The sequence below is a fragment of the Branchiostoma floridae genome, chromosome 19 (assembly GCF_000003815.2).
Source record: "Branchiostoma floridae strain S238N-H82 chromosome 19, Bfl_VNyyK, whole genome shotgun sequence".
NCBI classification, from domain to species: Eukaryota; Metazoa; Chordata; class Leptocardii; order Amphioxiformes; family Branchiostomatidae; genus Branchiostoma; species Branchiostoma floridae.
In genome coordinates, this window is record NC_049997.1 from 11,454,504 (window position 1) to 11,477,170 (window position 22,667).

General features: G+C 38.1%; 1 protein-coding gene across 7 annotated transcripts in view; it reads right to left on the reverse strand.

Annotated features, from left to right (window-relative positions):
- Positions 1-945: 945 nt before the first annotated feature.
- The window catches only part of LOC118406658 (synaptotagmin-1-like), a 41,241-nt gene continuing 19,519 nt past the window's right edge, over positions 946-22,667 (reverse strand). For 2 of the 7 annotated variants that reach the window (XM_035806895.1, XM_035806897.1), the window contains 10 exons: positions 11,805-11,969; positions 9,414-9,595; positions 8,744-8,809; positions 7,977-8,111; positions 7,282-7,389; positions 5,946-6,113; positions 5,392-5,565; positions 4,777-4,894; positions 4,103-4,236; positions 946-3,736 (listed from right to left, as the gene is read on the reverse strand). In XM_035806895.1, the coding sequence (XP_035662788.1) occupies positions 3,557-3,736; positions 4,103-4,236; positions 4,777-4,894; positions 5,392-5,565; positions 5,946-6,113; positions 7,282-7,389; positions 7,977-8,111; positions 8,744-8,809; positions 9,414-9,595; positions 11,805-11,919 (1,380 nt within the window). In that variant the 5' untranslated portion in view covers positions 11,920-11,969 and the 3' untranslated portion in view covers positions 946-3,556. Of the gene's footprint in view, positions 3,737-4,102; positions 4,237-4,776; positions 4,895-5,391; positions 5,566-5,945; positions 6,114-7,281; positions 7,390-7,976; positions 8,112-8,743; positions 8,810-9,413; positions 9,596-11,804; positions 11,970-20,115; positions 20,367-22,667 lie in introns of those variants that run through there. The other 5 variants (XM_035806896.1, XM_035806898.1, XM_035806900.1 and 2 more) reach the window with 5 other exon arrangements.

Genomic DNA, 22,667 nt, shown 5'->3' on the forward strand with positions numbered 1-22,667 from the left:
ATGACTATTATGGCTTAAAGCAAATCCTTGGTTGCAGAGATCTAGACATAGAAGTCAAAAGAAACTGGGACCTCATCGTCCATTATAGGAAAAACGCCAAGAGATAAAATAGGTTATACTTTATATCGATTTCATTTTCATTTTCTGTCATTTTTATCCAAGGATGCCCAGATTAGCACACAGACATTTAAGTTATAAACTACACTTAGGCCACACCAATTTTATTTGTTGTTTCTAAGATTTTTTCAGAAAAAAACTTTTAAAGAAAATTATCATATAGCCAGGCGCCGCGGACCAATCAGAAGGCCCCGTTCCACGTTGGTTATGACGCCGTAACACGTAGATTCAGGCCAGGCAGGTGGGTATCGCTCCCCTGATTGGTCAGAATGAATCGACACCAGCACCGGTGTCGATTTGCATCGACACCGGCACCAGTAACCGTTCATTAAAAAAAAACAGGTTATCTAGTAGAATAGGGATAGCAAGTCAAAGGATGGTTTCAAGCTGCAATATTTTGAAAATATCAAAATATGAAACAACCATTTGGATATCCCTAAATACCCCTATCTTTAGAATCAATGGATATAGGTTGGCTCACGTATAAAGGTGAACTAGTGTTACATGTATGTAAACAAAGTGTCAGCTCTTATCACTAACTGCATGTTTTCTGAGCACAGTAGAAGCCGCTTAATTGCACGGCCTACATTGTATTTGCCAGTGAATTTTGTGCAGTTATCCCGGGCTGGTGCAATAATGCGAAGTTATCTAGCTGGACCACACCTGTTTGGAATTTGGGGATTCCGTGTAGTTAACAGAAGTGTGTGTTAATCTGTTGTGCTAACTGGCTTCTACTGTAATATAATACTACTACCTACCTACCTAGTCCCTAGTACCTACCTATATAATACACGGTGCTAGTAAAAATGTACACACACGCACAAGAACTCAGCATACAAGGATTTCACATTTATTGGCATGTTTGAAGTCATTGACATCGCTAGGCACACACTGGCACACACAGTCAACTCAAGCCAATAGCAATCTAGGATTTTATCTAGGAGGGTCTAACATAGAACCTTCTTGACTGGATGATCTAAATATTATGGTTGTCAAAATGGCATTTCATCTAAAACTGGGAGACCCAGGTTGAAAAGGGGTTCTGTTTTCAACATTGAAGCCAATTTTTGACGAAACAATATTCTTTTGTGATTCTTTGACAAAACAATTTGACAACCTGTATATTGTATGATCATATAATTTTTTGGCTCACACATAATTCTGGTCCCTCAATATCAATCTTCATTCCCACAATTTGCTCCATCAAAGATTTGAATATTTCACATTTTATAGCAGCATTTGAAAACTTGAGAATTCAAATGCTATTTCCCATTCCCTCAAAATTGTCAGCTTTCAGTAGACTAAACATGACTTTGAGGACAAATCATAGAACTTGCCTACCAATCATTACAGTTAGAATACTTCAATAATATATTAAGTAAAACACTACAAAATGTATACAGCAGAATTCATATATGAATATTCTCTATGTACAACTTATCCAGCTATCATGATCATGAAGAATCATATGACATAAAACTTTAAAGATGTTAAAAGTTAGAGTGTGTGACAGAGAATTACAACAAACTGATGCAGATGCACAATGTTAATATACTGTAGTTTGTAGCTATTCTGCCAGGTGGCACTTTTAGAGCATGGTTCTATGAGGAAGAAGGTAACGAAAATCCATCTAGCAGTGGCATCCACAAGATACAGATTGAGTAAATACAAATGTCTCAATAAAGATTTGCCAGAACGTATACTTTTGATTACAATATATAGTATTACCAGTTTTAAGGGCAGTAAGAATTTTCATTCTATGCTCTAGTGGTGTGTATACTGTAATGATTCGGTTTACAACAGTTGGTAGATTGTCAGTACCTATTCACAGGGCACAGCCTACTGTATGTCACCCTTAGCATCAAAATGGCATGGGTTTGCTAACAAGGAAGTGGTGGAGCAACACAATTTCTTCAGAATCATCTGAAGTCAAAAAGTATTGTCATGTATTCAAACAGAGCACAATAATAGAATGGCGACTTTGCACATCAAAGGTGCCAATGTAAACAACTGTGTATTAAATGTTATATCTTCACTGAATTTGAAGGCATGACCAATTCTTTGCTCCAGATGATGCTGAGATACTCTGCCACCTGATAGTTAGGTTACACTGCTAGAAAATTGCATGACTCCACCACTTAAGCTTGTATCCAGTGCTATCATTAATATGTCTATCTTAAGATACGTGTAAAATGACAATCTTCCAAAGAACTGCGTAGACACAGGACACAAAGTGTAGAGACAGTGACAGGACTTAGTACTGACCATAACTATACCACAAAAGCTAATCCACATATATAATATCTCATTCACGTTTTGTATTGAAATTCTTACACATTTTTGGGTAAAGCAGTATAATTTTCAGAAGTTAACATTATTGAGAAGTTACAACTCTTCAACTTTCCAGAGTGATTCATTCACACAGTCACAGAGCTTCTGAATCATAGTGGTCAAAATGTAGAAAGAAAGAAATTTCCTTCAAGATTGAAAAACAAATTAAAACAAAAAGGAACAATGCATAATCTTAAGATTTCTCAAACTGGCCTCTTGCAGAAAAACTGGCTTCTCAAGACAGCAAAAAAGCTTCTTAAAATTACAGAAGCTCACAGACATTTGACATATCACCAATGAAATCTAGAAGGCTTGAAATACCACCTGCATAGAAAGACTAGCACAGGTAATATTGGAGTTTTACCTGCACTTAACCTGAAACAGGTAATGTAATGGATACATGTGAATTTTATTTTACTGTGTTTGCCATTATCACATATATGGAATGCAAAAAAAAACAATAATTGCAATGATTTCTTAAAAAGTTTCTTTTAGAAATCTTAGTGGTGTACATGTAGTAATGCAGAAAAGTATTTCAAGCCCTGAACTACAAGCTGAAGACACAAAATTCAATGAAACTGTTCCTGATTACAACTGTATTTCTTGGCACTTCAACAGACCACAGATCACATCATAGCACAGACTCAACCTATGTATAAAGCCTATCTACATGTTGTGGTCAGGTTTTTTTTGGCAACACCTCTTGGGTGGAGCCTCTCTCTCTATCTCAAACTGTTTATAACATGACCTGCACTGATGTGTGAGGTACACATGATATCCTATTCTTCACAAACAGTGGAAATGAATTCACATAATCGACATGATGTTCTTCTATACTACAATGGTTACCCATGAGATTAAAAACAAAGATAAATTAGTAATAGTAATCTATATTCTGTACATCTATAAAGGGTCGTATCGGCTACCTTGTGTAATTGCAATACATACAGAACTGCTATAATGCGGAGAAATGTTTCAGTCTAAAAATATCAGTGGATTTTACACTGCCAACATTACGTGTCAATGATTTGTGACTGTTCTAACTTTGCTTTAGAAAATGATAGTGTTTTGACATGACCCCCACTGCCTACAGAACTCAAAGACTGCTTCATTTTTCGAGCTCCGTCAGTGTGTGCCACTGCGCGATTGGTCGGCGTGGGTTGGCCAGCATGTCGCTCCAGTGTCGCAGCTCGGCCCCCGCGGCGTTCGGGCCGAGTCGGAGCTCGCCGATCGGGTCGTTCTTACTGGTGCGGTCCCAGTCCATGACGGTGAGCTTCAGTTCCACCCTCTGTTGGAGGAAGAAATAGATATTAAGTATCCTGTTATGGGTACCCTAAATCTGTATTATTGGCACTTAAAGGAAATCTTCACGTTTGAAAATGGTATGTTTATAGGGTAAACACAAAATGGAGCACTGATATATGATGTTTGACACATATTCAGTTGGTAATACTCAAGAAAAAAGTCAGCCCAAGTCACATTTTCTGTACTTAACTCTCAGTGCCTTATTTTCTCTTTACCATGACCATATCCCAAATAAAGCTGCCACAATCCACATACTAAACTGTTCGAATATTTGTAAGCAAATCCTTATATCTACTACAATGTTCATACACTAATGGCTCCACCCCTGAGGTGATGCCAAAAGTCTCACCTGGATCTGTTCAAAAGGCACCTCAAAGGTGAAGGACTCGTTGTAGTAGGGGTTCAGGGTTCGCTTCTTAATGGTGGTCTTCTTCTTCTTCAGCCGCTTGTTGTTACTGTACAGCTGCATCTTCACATAGGGATCTGGAAATAGAATGTAATACTGGTGTTAGCAGATGGTTTATTTCAATAAGATGTTTTATTCAAAGGTATGGTGAGGATTCCATGTTCACGACTTAGTAAATACAATACAGTTTCTCTCATGATTCGACAAATGACAAAGCCAAAAATGTAAATAGTTGTTGATTGTAGTTGTTAATGAAGATATTGTCTACATAATGAATGTAAATTGAAAGCTTTTCATCAATAAACTTTTGACAATTTTTGAAAATAGATTTACAGAGATGAAACATTATCTCACAGTTTGATACACTAAGCATTACAAAAAGGCATGAACAATAGCTAAGAGGGCTTTAGTAGAGACAGCTGAAAGTTGTTAAACTTTTCATCAATGATAATTTGTACCAATAACTACTACTTTGTATTTTACAACTGTCTTATTGATTCCAAAATATATTATGGCTGACACATAAGCCGTGCGTATACAGTTCACATGTATCTTCATGTATAAACAGGAAAGAATTGTTAGTAAGTTAGTGACCACACAGTGACAGTTGTTCTGACCTGAGAGTCCGCCCACGTCACATTTCTTCAGGTTCTTGGCCTCCAGGATGACGATGGTGAGCTTTCCCGCCGTGGGGACATATCTCAGGGAGAAGCAGATGTCACCAGGACGGTCTCCCTAAAAAACAGAGGCAAAGAAAGAAGGGATTATTCAATCTTTGTATTAATCCCATCATTGCTGAAATATTGCTTCATGTCAACAGAATTAACCCTTAGCCATGCCTGTAGTATTTGACCATATGAAGAGCTAATCGCTGCATTGTAAATATTATGTAGTACATAAGTGCTGTTAGAAATGTTCCTATAAAGTCTCCTGTAGGGTAGATATGTTTCCTATAATTGTTCAGCATTAGAAGTTGCATCTTGCTAACAATTGTAATCTCCAAGCAGAGGTTTGGCTCCAACCATTTTTGACATGTTTTTAGACCTTTTGTCAGGATCATTATCTTGTACCATTTTTTTTAATGCTCAAAAACATGTCAGGAATTGTCTGGAGCCAAATCTCTGTTAAAAGCATAGGGTACTACAGTTCCCGATGTCCACGTTCAAGGTTCAAGGTACTACTGTAGCAGTTTTGATACAAACTGCTAGGTGGCATTGCTGCACTGCACTCACCTCTTGTGCCCCATGGGCAGGCTGGATCTCGCGCCACTCCTCGACCACCCGCGCCAGGTCGACTGAGGACAGCGGCACGGACACCTCGCCAATCAGGTCGTGTCGGGAGAAGCGGTCAAAGTCGTAGATCAGGAAGAGGATGATTTTGTTGGACAGTTCACTGAACTTCAGGTCCTGTAAAAATGTGAATATCGAAAAAAAAGTATTCATAAACAGCTTAGAATTTGATTTTTCAGTCATTCACTAAATCTATTCAATAGAGTACTCACTTTCCTTGGTCCTTATGAAATTTTCCTGTAAAGTGAATATGACTAGTTTAAATCAATCTGCTAGAATATTTCAATACCTGCTTCTTAATTTTCATATATAAGGAGAAAATGCAGAACTATTGCGCTAGTCTTTTTAGCAATCCTTGCTTTTCAGTTTTCTCATATAATATGTGAAATAGGTTATTCAGAAATTATGTAAGTTTGTATTCTTCATTTTTTTAGCAAATTTTACCCTGTGCCACAAGAACTTGGGGCTAATCAATCTCAGCTCATCAGAAAACTCACCTTGAAGTTGAAGTACTCGTTGAACGTTGGGTTTAGAGTCTTCCTGTGGACTTTGGTCTCAAATCTTTTCTTCTTCTCCGGCAGAATCTTGACTGTAACATATGGGTCTGATGTTCCAGAGAAGTCCATGCCCGGCAGATCCTTGGCTTGCAAAACCCCCACTCTCATCTGTAGGAAGGCACAATAAACCATTAATAAGGATGTAAATGTCATATACAAAAAAACAACTTTCAGCTTTCCTTTGAAACATGCAATTTTCCAAAAGGAGAAAGCTTTTATGACTGCCTCTTGACCTTTTAATGGTCAAGTCAAAGTTAAAGTCCTTTCCACGCATGATGGTGCATAGGGTGGCACCCATCTCCATTTCAGTAGCCCTGGGTCACACAACTTTGTGCAATCACTACAGCAGGGGGCTAGTCAACTGGTAATGGTGTGTGTTCAACTTCCCTTCTCTTTCCCAAATGCTGAGTGCTAAGCAGAGAAAGCAGCATTTTTAAAGTCTTTGGTATGATACATCAACAACAAAATTCATTAAGTGCTGATGGAATATGATCAACCAAAGTTGAGATACCACCACACTTTTTTGAAAGTTCATATCTACATCAGACGAAAAAGAAGAGTTTGGACTTTTGATCGATTTTCTTTTACATTTTACAACACACCTTCTCCATATGCTAAGTCAAGTTTTCAATCAGCACCAAATCTGTCTTGGTAACTGAGTTAGGCAGAGAGAGAAGATTAAACATTGATTTCAGAGTTTATGTAAGAAGGTGCAATGGCCTAGAGGCTAGAGTGTACAACTTGCACTAGGAAGTAGGGGATTTTGATCAAAGACTTTCCAAATTGGACAAGTTTTCTAAAATTAACTTGTCATATTGGGCATGTACATAAAAAATTTACTTGCCTGAACCAAATTTTCACTTGCATGAAATTTGAATGGCATTTAATGTATTTTCACTTCCAGCAATGGAACACTTTTATCATTGCTTGATGATATGACTGTGAAAAGTAACAAGTATATCAAAATCTGACTCATGGAAAAATCTTACTTGCCTAATCGGGCAAGTGGAGTAGGACAAACACTTTACCCAATCAACACTTTCACTTGCCTGGGACAATAGGGCTAGGAACTTGTCCAACCCTGAATGTTGCATACTTCTCTCTCTGTTTAGTATTCAGCACTTAAAGGAGTTGAACACACCCTACTACCTGTGGATTAGCCCACTACGTAGTGACCCAAGACATACATGTATAGAAATGCAATTGCGTACCACCCCTTTACAGACAGGTGTGGGAGGAATCTTAAGTAACTTGATGGCACATTGATTTCACGTACCTGGTTCTGCTGGAAGTCATAGTCCAATGAGAACTGCAGCTGGCCCAGTTTGGGCGCTCCGTCCTCCTCGTCCCCGTAACTGTCAAGGTCGTCCATATCAGGCTGGACCTGAACGTGAATGGGGAACAGATCAGTTAGAATACATAGTCTAGAATACTGTATGCGTATAATACATTGAATGTTTCAATAGATCCACATTACAGGATCGATACATAACATGCATGGGGTCAAAAATGAACCCTAATTTTGAAAGGTGTCTGGTAGGCTTGCCCCTACATTGTATAATGTATGTGTATATATTCCCAGTGTCAGGGAAAAACAGTTTAAAAATTTACAGGACTCTTAAAGGACAAAAAAAAAGTTAAAACATGTAATTTCAAACAGAATTTGTAATTTGAAGGAGAAAAACAGAGATACTACAGCTTGGTTAAAAGTGTTTTTCCTTGTATAGCAATTCTAAGTCAATTGCAAGCTTCCATTTCAACTTTGCAGGAGGCCATAGATGTTATAGAGCATACCTGACAAATCAGAATGTTAAAATTTAACCCCATTGCATATTTATCATTAATAACCCTATGGTATGAAGTATGACACCATAAGATACATAAAACATAACCAACCAGAAACCCCGTATCACCGTGCCACACCCCTTATAATAACACCACCACAATACAGCTATGAAACAACTCAGCAACCTTCTCTCTGGACACTACATAATCAGGGTTGCCAAGTTTCCCAAAGAACGATCTCTTCTTTTTCTTCTTCTTCTTCTTTTTGCCATCCTCCTCGTTATCCGATCCATCTGCATCCGAACCTGAACCTCCTCCTTCCTATAAGGTTTTCAATTAATGATAAGGGAACAAAAAGTGCTGTTTATGTAAGGTGATTTAATCATTGTATGTAAAAATCACCGTTCTCCACAGAACATATTTTACTTCACACTGTTGAAATGGGAGACTTCCGTCTTTACTTAATTACAAGTGTACTACCTTTCTTTTGAATTACTTACAATCATGAGTTACTTCATTAATTCTACTTTATATAACAAAGGTAAAATTAATTCAATAAAGACAAAGTGTATACAGACAGACAAAGAGATATTATTTGACGTATTCCTGAAATTAGTCACGGTTTCCATAGAAAAGTTAGATTTTACCAGACACAAATTTTCCCTTTAGAATTCAGAATATTGGACAAAAGGTGCATTGATTCAATAAGTACACAGATTAAAAACATAGATTAGTAACCACATTATTTTCAAGACAATTCACTGTACACTATGTATATGGTAGTACTTCCAACAAGCTGAAAATTGGACAAGACAAATCGTTAGTTGATACACTGATTATAAACATTTCACCACTACTAATTATCTTTGACAAGCAGCTCCTCCACCAAATACACTGTCAACCAACAGGTTAGTACAAAGATAAGCTATAAGCCAGGCATGTAAAATATGAACCATGTTGGGATTCCAAATGCCCGGCTTTTCTACTTCGATGTCCTCCAAGTCGTCCTCTGAATCTGACTGTGACGGAAAAGGAAGCAAAATAGGCAGAAGTTTAAGCAGAGTAAACACGGCAGCAAATCCCGTACCAGCAGATTCAGCTCACCTCTGCACTAGTCCCCCACAAGGCAACACCAGTACTAGTGCCTTTCTACCTCTCGTCCTGTCCACCAATACAGCCTCAATAGTATTGTACAGACCCTTGAAAGCCTACAGTACCATAATTTCATCTGTCTGTTACTTAGCCATTGCTGGTATATTGTATTCATGTCTGACAGACAAATGCAGATATGGTAGAGTACAGGAACAAATTACCTTCCAAAAATAGTAATTTGCAAATTTATGAGGATCAAAAAATTGAAAGTATCTCTGAAATCATTTTTATTTTCATTTAACTGCCCATACTTTGTCCCTGAACATTGTACAAGACAGTTGTACCAACAATTACTATAATTTCAAAATAGAAAATCTTTGTTTGTAAACCCAATAATTACTATAAGGGTTATGCCTCCAAATTGGTATACTCCTACCTTAGCAATTGTAGTTCTAGAAGTATTATGTTAATTGTTGGTACAATTTTCTTCCTGCGGAAAGTTAGTAGAAAGGAAAGCACCCATGCAGCCACCTTTTCCTTGTACTGGTTTCCCAGCATTTTCACCTCCTGGAGGTCCACCGAGTCCTTCAGGCCCTTCTTCCCCTGTTTGGCTTTCTTCTTCTTACAGCAGCACTTCTTACAGATGCAGACCATACAGCACAGCAGGAGCAGGGCAGCCACCACGCCGATCGCAATCACTGCCCAGAACGGGACTGTAACAAACAAAAAGAGGTTCAGTTTGAAAATTTGATAAAAAGGTTGGGAAAGGTAAGTCAGCTTTGTACATTCTGGACACTCCTAATTGAATTGAGCTTTTCTTTTGAGAAAGCAAGACTGCTAAAGTAATTAGTTTAAATTTCATAGATGTTTGATATTTGATTTAGATGACAAAATAAAGAAAGTACAACACAATGAATTTGTATATTACAGAGAATTCTCTTTGAACAAGACATTACAAAAATTCCTCCTTGAATGTTTTCATTTATCAAGAATCTAGACTATCGGGTACACATTTTTTATGACACAAAACGTATTTGATGGTGCAGATGACGTTACCTAGTAAGACAATAATCTAAAAAGTATATTTTTGCAGGAATACAAAATGGGTTACAGAGCCCCACCCAATGAGTAAATTTTCAGGTAACAAATTCTAAATTCTCTGGCGACTTTGAAATTTGGCAAACCAACTAGCAATCAAGGAATTCGGCTGTTGACAAAGTGCTGCTAGTAATGTACAGCACGTAGCAAAACAATTCAAACATATATGCCAACTAGAGTTCCACGAACACATACCTTTGCCAAATAAACCAGGTTTGTTATGCAGAATGATGTCTGTAGACAAATGCGTTACTCATTTCATTTTCTTTATAATTATATGCTTGGAGTTGGTTTATAAAATTTCGGCATTGATTATGCAAATTAGATCCCAAGTTACAATTAATTGATATCAAATTGTAGCAAGCATTACTTAAGCTATTAGCATACGAAAAATCATGATGATCCTTTGATCCATTCTTGACTTATTCTTTTTCAAAGTCTTTAAATACACCTCTTACTCTCTTCCCTCTTTCTCAGTTACATATGTGACAACTTTGATGAAAGTACTATAATGGAATACAGTGGGTTCATGAACATTTCATAATCAATTATGCAAATTAGCTGTTAATTTGCATAATAAGTATCACATTATATTACATGCCAAAAATCATGACGATCCGTCAACACGTTCATATTTTCTCATTAATTATGCAACTGAGATTTGCATGGTAAATATGTATTGACATTTCTCTCTTTCTCAGCTACATATGTGACAAGTCCTATCATGGAATGTAGTGAATTTATAAATATCCTCATTAATTATGTAAATTAGCTGTTGATTAGCATAATTGGTATCTCATTATGTAGGTCTTCACTTACGCTACCTACATACCAAAAAGCATGATGATCCGCAAACATGTTCATATTTTCTCATTAATTATGCAAATGAGGCCATCATTTGCATAATTGATATCTATCGATATTTCTCTCCTTCCCAGCTACATATGGGACAAGTTTTAAAGTCCTATCATGGAATGCAGTGGTTTTATAAATTTTCCTCATTAATTATGCAAATTAGCTGTTGATTTGCATAATTAGTATACCATTATGTAAGTCATCACTCATTCTATCTACATACCAAAAATCATGACGATTCGTCAACACGTTGTAGAGTTATTCTCGTCCAAAGTTTGAAAGGAAACCGGCACCTGCAGTTCCAAAAAAGCCGCTAGGGGGCCCAAACTCCCAGTACTTACTCTCTGCCTCGAGGGCTATCTACCACTCGAAAATCATGATCACAGCATGTCCAGAACAGGAGATATCAAAAATTGAGGTTCTGCTGCAGTACCTTAGCAAGCCGCTAGGGGGCCCATTATCGAACTTGACCTTCGTTTTCCCGACCCCTACCCACCTACCAAATATAATCGGGATACATCAAAGGCTTCTCGAGTTATGCTGTTAACACACACACAGACACACAGACACACACACAGACTCACAAGCCTAAAACATAACCTTAGCCATTCTGGCAAAGGTAAAAAGGAGTTACTCAAACAACTGGATATGATTTTGGAAATGGTCAGACGTTTCAGACGGTATCCACCATCTTTCGTCAGTGACACTGAAGAGATCTGGAAGAACTGATCTTTTAAAGTCAAGCTGAAGACAATTTTGGATTTCAATGAGAAAAAAAGGCTAAGACACAGTTAATGCAAATGAGTCAATTGGAGGGGGGGGAGTGCTTTGTCCCAAGTGCCGGAAAGTCTGACCATTTCCAAAATCATATCCTTGATCCAAAATCATAAGCTTGAGTAACTCCTTTTTGGCATATCGTATTAACTGGATGTCTAACCTACATCAATGTAAAAACATATAGCTACTCACTTGGCAGTTCTTTCAACTTCTGCACTGCCGTGTTGAAGAGCCCCGTGATGACCGTTCCGTTGGTGGCCGGCGCGTTCGTGGTCACCACCGCGGGGGCTGCGGCAGGGGTTGCCATGGTTACGGTTGTTCTTCACGGCCACAACCCAGCAACTAACAAGTCACGACCTGTGCAGGATACAGTGTTCACAAATATTATGGTACAGTCCAATCGACCACCTCTATTATAATTACCACCTGGCTAATGACAATGTGACCACTTTCCTAATTAACATGAGCATTAAGAACCCTGTCTTTGGTAACCACCTGTCTACATAGACCTGATGTCATTGGTTCCGAGTGGTCTGTATGGCAGTTTCGACTGCACCTCTATACACAGTATAAGATATCTAACATACCACAAATTTCATTCAGGCTTGGGAGGACTTTATTTTACACTAAAAGGAAAAGACTCAGGCATTAAGGGTGTCCCATTTCCAAACATTAAACATGACAAACAAGTCAGAAACATTACTGTAAAGTGCCTATGATTTCTGCTACATTGTCGCTTTTACTTCTTAAAAGCATGGTCTCTCATACCCTTGAGATCAGTTTCTGATAGAAGGTGAAAAATTCAGATTGACCCAACTACAAACCAGGCCAGGCCACAGGTGGCCAGTTGTCAATAGAGCTTAACATGCCCCACTTTCACATCAAAGTTGATAAAACTCTGTAACGGTAGTTAAACTTTATCTGCGGGGTAACCTTTTTCCGTTGTCTTTAAAAACCCACAGTATTTAGTATCAAGTTGACGGACAGAAGTTTCAAACTACACGTACATCATTTTAAAAAATGGTACAATTCGAAACCACCTTCCGTCGACTTTAATATTCCTAAATATCCTTCTTTATCGAAAACAAGTTGAACGGATATAGGTTGCCCTGCGGATAAAGGTGAACTAGCGTTACCCCTTCTACATTATCTACACGCTTGGTTGCTCCATCCCTTGCACTGCCCTCCATTTTTCTAGAAACATCTATTAATATTTGGATGGAACGAATTTTGACATAAACAGATGTACCCGCATAGTGATATGGAATGCATCACTTCTGCTAAACTGATCCAACAGGAAAGGCATTCACCATCCTGTCTAAGGATACCACCCTAACAAGTGTCTGACAATCATTGAACGGCACAAAAACATCCAGATAACGCCAGATTTATAGCCGTTGGCTCTGCGTAGGACAGGCTTTGGAGAGAAATGTGTCTGGCCGAACGTGACAGTCATAGATGATTCAAGATATGTCATGTTGAAATATATCTACCATGGCATGGTACATTCTTCAATGTAGAAGCACTTGAGTGCAGTAAGTGCATTGTACATGTATGTATGCCAAAGTTTAGCATAATATATGTATGTAGCATCGTGTCATCAAACGGATTTTCAAGATTGAAACAAACTTTGTCAGCTTATCAAAGCTTATAACTTATCTATAATTTTAATATCAAAATCCAAAATAAATCCAAACTATCTTGAACATTTAGGTTTAACTAGTTTTTGCATTAACAATAAGAGGTCACAAAAAAGCCATGTTGCATGTTGGCCAAAGCTTAGAAATGGTCTTAAAAAAATTTAGTCCTATTAAGAGTTCCTGTTTCCCAACCAATCAGAACACACGACAGCATGAGCTCCAAACCCTATTTCCCCTTTATCGTGAGGTAACCTATATCCGTTCATTTTAGAAATAGGGAATTTGGAGACTTTAATTTGACAGACGGTGGTTTCAAACTACAAAATTGTGAAAATATTGCAATTTGAAACCCTGACTGTCAACTTCAAGTCCCTGCATAGTCTGTTTGCGAAAAAACGGAAAGAGGTTACCCTGTGGATAAAGGTGAAATGGCTTTATATATGCACAGCCGAAAATGTTGGGATCCTGGGATGATGCACAATTGTATAGAGATCCACTTTACAAATCCGAAGTATACACATGTACAGTCAAACCTGTCTATAGCAGCCACTCAAGGGGCTGGAGAAATAAGACCACTATAGACAGGTGGCCACTATAGAGAAAATGTTGATCAATTGACCATGGGCAAGTTACACATGATTTCAGTTCCCACTAATCTTTCTCACCAAGTAACATTGTCTCGATTGGTAAATTCACCACCATTTAGACTTGCACTTTAATGCTCAAGGCATGCATACCTTCTGCTACCGCCAAAATGACACTGTCAGGAACTCCAAATCCTCGCAAACTACAATTTCAAACTCGGTACAGGGTGACATATAGCAGTATGGTTGCAATAGGCAATGTTTCTGTATCAACGGGACTGGAAATCTTGTGGCCGTGGCCGCGTTGGACAGGTGGCCGCTACACCTATTTCTTAATCATTACGAATCCAAGGGACCGACCAAGTGGCCACTATGGCCAGGTGGTCGGTATGCAAAGGTGGCCACTAATACAGGTTTGACTGTACCTGCATGGAAATGATCCTAGCCCATGCATTGACACCAGATGGTAGAGCCCCTGCTTTAATCTCTATCTCTATTGTATAGCGACATCTGATTGGAGCTAAGTTTAGCACATCTGTACGTGGCACACTAGTAAAGCAGCGTCATTCCCTCATTCACACTCAACTACACTGATCAATACTTATCTAGCACCAGCTGGACACCATTTTTCACTGTCAGGAAGAAGTCTTACAGCGTGACTTACCATCAACTAGATAGTCAAGGAGCTATTGATTTCAATATAGTATCTTGTCACTTTTGGTATCTGCAAACATGAGATGAGCCTATGAATAAAGTACAATGAAATACTGCTAACACTAGTTCACTTTTATCCGTTGGGTAACCTATATCCAATACTTCTTGAAACACAGTATTTCGGGATATCACACCGAAGGACGTTAGTTTCAAGTTGCAATATTTTCAGGATATTGCAGTTTAAAACTACCAATTGCAATTGTCGACTTGATGTGCCTAAATATCCTCTTTTTAAAAAGCGATGGATATAGGTTACCCAACGGATAAAGGTGAACACCATTTTCCTTTCTAAACAATTATCATTTATTGAAGACCAACAATCATATCATACCAATGATTCCAGTTATAGATATATTTTCCTATATTCATGCAATAGCAGTAGAACACATTTTTATGTCTTGTGAGACTATGAAATTATAGTTTCTGCATTTTCGCAGTCATTTTTATGATATTTCAGGCACAAAAGAAATAAAACTACTAGAAACTGAGAAAGAAAAGTCTAGAAAAGTACAGCGAAGCACTTCTTTCATAAAACTAAGCACTTCTTTCATAAAAATATTGATTTAAAGCAATCCAAGTTTACCACATAACTCTAAGTAATACGAACATAATCATAAAGCCAGTTCGTAAAAATCAATTTCATACCTGCAAACTTGACATACGTCCTGCAATTATTGGAAAACTATCACTACTAGTAGGCTATTAGAAATAGATTGATAACCTGGCTTCTATAATTCAATTTTCACACTCCTTACTGAAGACAGCGTTTCCGAGAAAAGATGATTTGCCAGCTAAGTTACTGTAATTAACAAATTAAAAATGAAGACATTTACTTAATGAGATACCTTTACTTAATGAAAAACTATGTACATTTATGACTCCAGACCTTAAATCTATAACTTCGTTCTTGCACATGAAAGTGGCAAAAAGAATACTGTAAGATCATTTAATTTTGCAAGCATCTAATTTTGTAGAGGCATTTCCATTGCTATTATAAGCATAAGTCTGTGGTTGAAAGAATCATGGTAATACAATGCAAGATGATCAGATACTTGCTATACCGTGATGTGATGATTTTGCAGTGAGACAACCAAAATTCCAAACTTAAAAAACTGCTGCAAATATTTCATGTTTTACAGTATCCAGAAAAGTTTTTGACTTTCCTCACTATTAACAAAAATTAGTACTGTAACAGTATAAGTCTGTGGTTGAAACAATCGTCATAATGCAATGCAAGACGAGCAGACATTTGCTTTGCGATGGGTTTACAGTAAGGCAACCAAAATGCCAAACTTTAAAAACTGCTGCAAATATTTAATCATTTACAGTATCCAGGAAAGTTTCTGACTTTCCTCACTATCGGAAATCTGCCACCAATGCTTTGTGTCATGTACAGGTATTATCTATGTGATACGGCGTGCCATCTCAATTGGGCTTTGACCACCCTGCCCTCTCCCTTCAAGGTTCAGGTGACAGATGCAGGGTACTCTACATGTCGTACTCGCTTTGCCAAGGAGCGAACCACTGCAGGGCATCCCGGAGAGGTGTGATCGATGTTGTTTTCCCGTAACCCCAGCCTCGGAATGGACAGATCATTTCAGGGTAGAGGAAAGCCACCATTCATTTCTGCATGGACCACATTTTACAGATGGAGAGCCAATCTCAGACCACATTTGGAAACTGTCCAGCCGGTGCGATCGGTAATTTGGGTATACGGCAGCAATGAATTAAAGGATTATTCTACATCAGATTGCCGGGGATCTGAATATCATGGCTGTAATTGTGCCTATCTATGAATCTGACCTGGCATTACATGTGCTGTCTCTACCTGTTGTAGAAGGAACAAAGCTTTAGGGGAAGATCGTATCTTGCCTGTGCAGTCAGCCTTGCAGTAAAATAACACGTAACTCAAACGAGATTTAGAGGAAGCTTTTCTTTAAAGAGGAAGGGGAAAATTTGGAGCATCCGCCATGCTATGATTCTCCTTCCAAGCTATGAAAAGCCAGTGGACATATTGTTACTCTTAGTACTCCACAAAGTTATATGCCCTTTAAATCTTGCCTCTTGAAAAAGATCTGACTGTAGTTAAAAGCAACATAAGTCTGAAACAACTGGTCAAACTTTGGATGCAGCCCAAAAAGTCAAATTTTATCTTTTTCAGATACATGTATCTCTAGAAGTCTTTTAAGAGATATTGAAAGTCATGAACATGGTTGCATCCTATATGAGATGTCTGACTCTATTATAGACTTTATCCTGTTGTTTGAATTACTTTGTGCAAGTATCATGTACCTGGATGTCTAACCTTCATCAATGTATTCAAAGCCATGCTTGTAATAGCACAGAGAGTAATCGATCATACTGAAACATAGGGACACATCCAAAGTCGAAGTGAGCCGCCACACCTTTGACTGAAACAATGCCCAAGGGACCGCCCTATTGCGCAACCTCTGGTGTTCCAACTAACACCGAAGAAGGGTCATATAGACCGCACTTATCAATTTGGACGTGATTTATGGCAATGCACTTGTCCATTATACGCAACACTGCTTTTCCTTTACCCTGTCACTATAGGACATTCACATGTAGGAGATTGTGTACTGGAAGTAAAGGACTTCAAAGATTTTCAACTTCAGCTTAAAGATCTGCATTCAGACTGAGGCTTTATATCTCTGTAATTCTTAACACTAGGAAAACGCTCTTCCTTCCGACATGAACAATACACCTCAAAATACATTTTGTAAAATGACTCGGAAGTAAACGCTTTGTATGACCCATTAAGTTGAACTCTACTAGCTGCCTATTTGAGACTGAGTACAGGAAGAGAAAGGCTTCAAAGATTTTCAGCTACAGGTTAAAGATCCTGGCTAAGATTGTGTGCGACAAAGGCTTTGCATACTGTAATTCTTAACACCAGGAAAACTCTCTTTTCCTACATATACAATCTACCTCAAAATAAAACACCTCTGAAGTTCAAGTAAACGCTTTGTTTGACCCATGAAGTTGAAGCTAGTTGCCTATTTGGTTCAGATACCTGAGACTGAGTATGAGAAGAGAACTATAGCATAGCAACAAGAGATACATGTACCAAATCTGGACGTTCCTCTTCAGTACCAAGGGAAGTTGCTAGGGGGCACAAAATCAAATCATTTCCGGTGTTTGTCACAAAATAGGAAACAGATCCATCTATCCGTTCTTGAGTCAATATGTTGACACACACACATTAAGACAGACAAATTCTACTGAAAATATAACCTTGAATATTTCATGGAGGTAATTAAGATTTTGTGTTGGAGAACCTTGATCCAGGTTACACCGTATCATGTCACTTTGATTTGAAGCTGTAAGCAAAGTTGTTACAAGCTATGCAGCAACAGTTCTGGGCTACTGTTCCCAAAATAGCAGCCACATTTTTTCTAAAGATTTGAGAGCACTATATCTTTCCACTTAAACATTCCCTGCTAGCTATCAAGATAGGACTACTTACAGGAAGTCATTCAGAAAGACCCTGTCCAGGTTTGAACTTATGACCTCCTGACTACAAAGCTAAGCACAGAAGCTATGTCTGAGTAGTGATGTTTGTAGTACACTAATAACTAATAGCATAAGACATAGTGGCTATAAACTTGGTTCAACATTAACTGTTACACATTAACTCATGACTATTCCATTTCGAAATCTAAAGGGGTGGCAAAATACTTTTTTTTTTCACTCTCTATTGTATTTTTAGAATCCCCTCCCACTTTCTTTTCTCATTATTTTCCAAATACAGTCAAACTTGGCCGAGCAACCACCTGGCACAGGCAACCACCTGTTGTCAGAGGACACATTGAAACAGTCCCGTCCATTTTGACATCTATATTAGTTAAGACCCCCTCCCAAGCAACCAACTATCTTACATTGTACCCGACCAGGTATAGAAATTGCATAGGTATAACTTATTTCCTTCTAATGGATAGAATTAAAATACACACATAGTGTATATATAGAACTTAATGTACTCCAATTCCAAATACTTCCCAACCTTTTCAAGTTTTCTATTCACTCACTTACTCATCCTCGCCGCATATCGGTCTTCGCTGAGGCGGGCCATCATTTCTACACAATATACAAAAGTGTCCACTAGCCTTTCAGATGACAACATTTCGGCAAAAAGATTTACATTTACATCCAGACATATTCATAGACTAAAATTGAAGACATGCATGTACATATAGTTACAGAGTGGAGCTGCTTATGGGATTCTATATCTCTTCTTAGAGATATCCGGTCTTGAAAACCTGAAAAATCTTCTTCGAGCCTGAAAAATGCTTCTTCGAACCTGAAAAATGCTCCTTTTTAAATAAGAGTGAAAGAGTGCATTGGTTTCCAATACAAAATTGATGTCTATCTGTCAGTTAAAAGTAAGAAGCTAACTTTTGACGGAACACGCCATATGCAACTCCGTATAGTCAAATATCTTTTGCCAAGCTCAAAATACACTTAGTCTAGTCTCTTATGTCCATGAATAGTTTGGTACATAAAAAAGATGGACCCTGGTTGCAGAAGGACGACCAAACTTGCCATACTCTGTACCTTGTACAACTGTTGCACAATAAAACTTCATGGTCAAGGATGCTGGACCATGCAATAGCCAATCAGTCCAGAGTCATAAAAATTCAGTGCCACATGCCTACCATCATACATTCAGCCATAAGATGCTTTAGAAAGTGAATCTTAAAAAAAGTAGAATCAATTCTCATCTTGAAACATCAATATCTTGTCCTTTTGAAAAGAGATCACATGTTCTGACGGTCGATACAAAGACAAAGGGCAGAATACTACATTGATCTAATACGTGGCTATATGTGTGGCCTTACTGCTTGGGTTAGGAGACTGACACGTAGCAGATTGCCTGTGCTTAAACCATTAAAGACTACACAAAGTCAGAAAACTGGTACCCAACATTGACCAACTAGAACTGTCCTTAAAATGTTACATTTCCAAGAATTGCTTGGTAATTTTGAACTGTTATAGTTGACATTCATTTACAAAACAGAAAATTAGAAGCATAAGAGACTGTTCCGCCATCCAAAGCTCATGTACCAGTTATGATGACACCATGATTTCTGAATGTTGTACAATTTAACTTCAGTCTGCTAAGGTAGATGCTAGGCAGCAAATTTGAATTGATTATGGGGTTAGACAGTAGGGAAAGGGTTAAACAAACATGATAAACCCTCTAGTTTAAGACACAACATGTATTTAACATTCCCTAGTTGAATAAGGAAGGCTACATGTAGTTCAGAAACAGATATCACAACTTGTTGCTCTATACCTTTCAGCGACGATAAGCAAAAAATTTTGGCCCATTATCAAAAATAGTGAATGTAGGACAAGTGCTTCCTGCAAATCAGCAATTCTAACCAAACTTACAGAAAAACCTCAAGTGTTTAACATTAAACAGGCTGAGTACATAGAAACACAAATGGTGACTATAGTTAGACTGTAGCTACTGCTAACCTAATACATCATGAATAACTCAGTATGCTTTAGATAGCCATCTAAATGGAAGAACAAACTTACTTTCCTACCCCCAGTGTCTTCTTGTAGAAGCAGACGATACGCACGCTGGATTTCTGACGGTCACAATTCGTCACGTCCTGGTCGAACCTTGTGCGTAAAACACACCCCTGGGGTTCCATTTGCAGATTTACATTTTGAAAGCGTGCATCCGTCTTGATGACAGCGCGGAATCCAAAAGTCCTACAGGTACACTTTTATGTAGTTTCTTCACACAATGTTGTGTCTTTCCCTGGGCTAGCAGCTAATAAGTTACACAGGTCGTACCATACTTAAGACTGTACCACTGAGGGGGGGAAACAGGCTAATAAGACAAAAATGAAATTCTTTATGCTACTTATTTATCGTAATGATAATATTTAGACCATATACAATTTAATTGTTCTACATTTTGTAAAACATTGGAAGATGTTTGAATTGCAAAATTTGAGGAAAAGAAAACCCCCAAAATATCCCCACCCCCGTATTTCTCTTTCCCTTCAACCGTGTAGAGTCTCCCGGCAGCCTGGTATTTGCACATCAAATGCAGTTGTGACGCAGGCGAGACGCCGCCCAACCAACCACCCACAACAAAGGAGCTCACAACATCCTTAACCAAAACTAACAAACACACATAACTCACATAAGTCTTTTCTTCCAAATCATGCTAAAAAAATATCATAAAGATGTGTATCTTCTATTCATAATAGTTGGATATCAATCATTCTTGGCATGTTTATACCATAAACAACTTTGTTGTGGGTAAAAATGACACCACCTTTTGCCGAGCTAACAGAGCAGAAAGGATGCAAGATCACCTTCCCTCTTTAAGTCCTTGTCTAAACAACGTAACCAGGAGACTGGCCACGTAAGAAAGACCCAGACTGAAAACCTCAACCCATGGGTACAGATACAGTAGATTTAGTGTTCCAGTTTTGCTTTTTGAACTTTGGGAATGTTACAGAAGGCTTCAACTTCAAGGAAACTCATTGACCCTCCAACTGTTGATTTATGCTATTGCTGACACAAAGTAGCTGGACTATTGAGGGTTGATTTGTAAGGTTACTAACTCTGCTCCTGACAGATGTTACGAGGAAAGCCACACATGATTCTAGAGATACTTACAACCTTTTATGTTTGACTTCCTTCCAGAGCACATATCACTTTAGAGGAATACCTCTGGCTGAAATGGACTTGGCAATCTAGTACCATCATCTATTTAGGACTAGAATGTTCTTGCAATGACTAAGCCATACACATAAGAAAGGTGTAGAAAGCTATGACGGCTCATCTATTACAAAGCTTTACTCTGCCAAGCAGTTAGGCTGGTACAATTTGTTATTACTTTAGACTACATCGGTTTCTAAGACACCTTCTGTCAAATGGACATACATGTGTAAGCACTTTCAACATGTAGCTTTACTACATGTGAGTGTAAGGTACTTTCAACATGTAGCTTATGCATGTGTGTAACAGGCCATAAAGGTTATACAGGGCTCGAAATACCACCTGCATATGCACGTTAGTCCAGGTAAAATTGAAGCTGTGCAGGTAATTCTGGTGTCTACCTGCACCTAACCTGCACTGGTCCATGTACTGAGTTGATACATAAATGTCCTATGATGTAGCTGTATAAAGATTGTCATTAGCTGCATTGACTGTTACTACCTATTAAGTACAAAAGAAAAAATAGCAATGGTTCCTGAACTATTTTAGTATGATCTAAAATTCCTAAATTCAGAGTGGTGCAGGTAAACTTTGTCTGGTGCAGGTAATTTTTAATTTTACCTGCACCAGTGCAGGTATGCAGAAAAAAGTATTTCGAGCCCTGTTATATATTCTCTATGGCCAATTTGATTCCTTGTTTAATCAAGTATACAATAACATGAGCCTGATATTCATGGTAGATTCATAATAAATGGTTCTGACAGCATGATAATTATCTTTTATGAATACAAGACCACTTATGGGAAAAAAAACAATGAAGTCTTACCCCTTTCTAAACATTGTGACACTAAAAATGCTGACGTCAAGATGGCAAAATGTCCAAAGGTGAAACTATAGATGAAACTATCAATAAAAATATTCCATATGAACCTTACAAAACTCAGACACCACTTCTTATATGCATTGATACTTAACTCTTTTCACTCTCCTCTGATTTGCTGGTATCAAAAACCTATGTGTCAAACGCCCCAAGATATGTTCCTTCGTAATCATAATTAGTAACAGAGACTTGCACAGACTATTAATTCACCTTCACCTTTTAGCAATGAGATCCTTAACTTAAGTTTTTAGATATTTCGTTTACAGAGCAGTATTGTCATCTTTCTAGATAGGAACTATTCTTGAATACTTCCCCTGCCATTGTAATGATTATTACATATATATTACTGTAAATGCAGAAATGTTCGCTGTGGTTTAATGTTCACAGTTTTCGCGGTGACCACTTCACCACACTTAAAACCACCGCGAACATTTTTCTACTATGGTTCAGACTATGGTGTTACCGTGAAAATAAAACCACCGCGAAAAGTCCTTTTTCCCCCTACCTCTAAATTAATCCCCGCGAACTT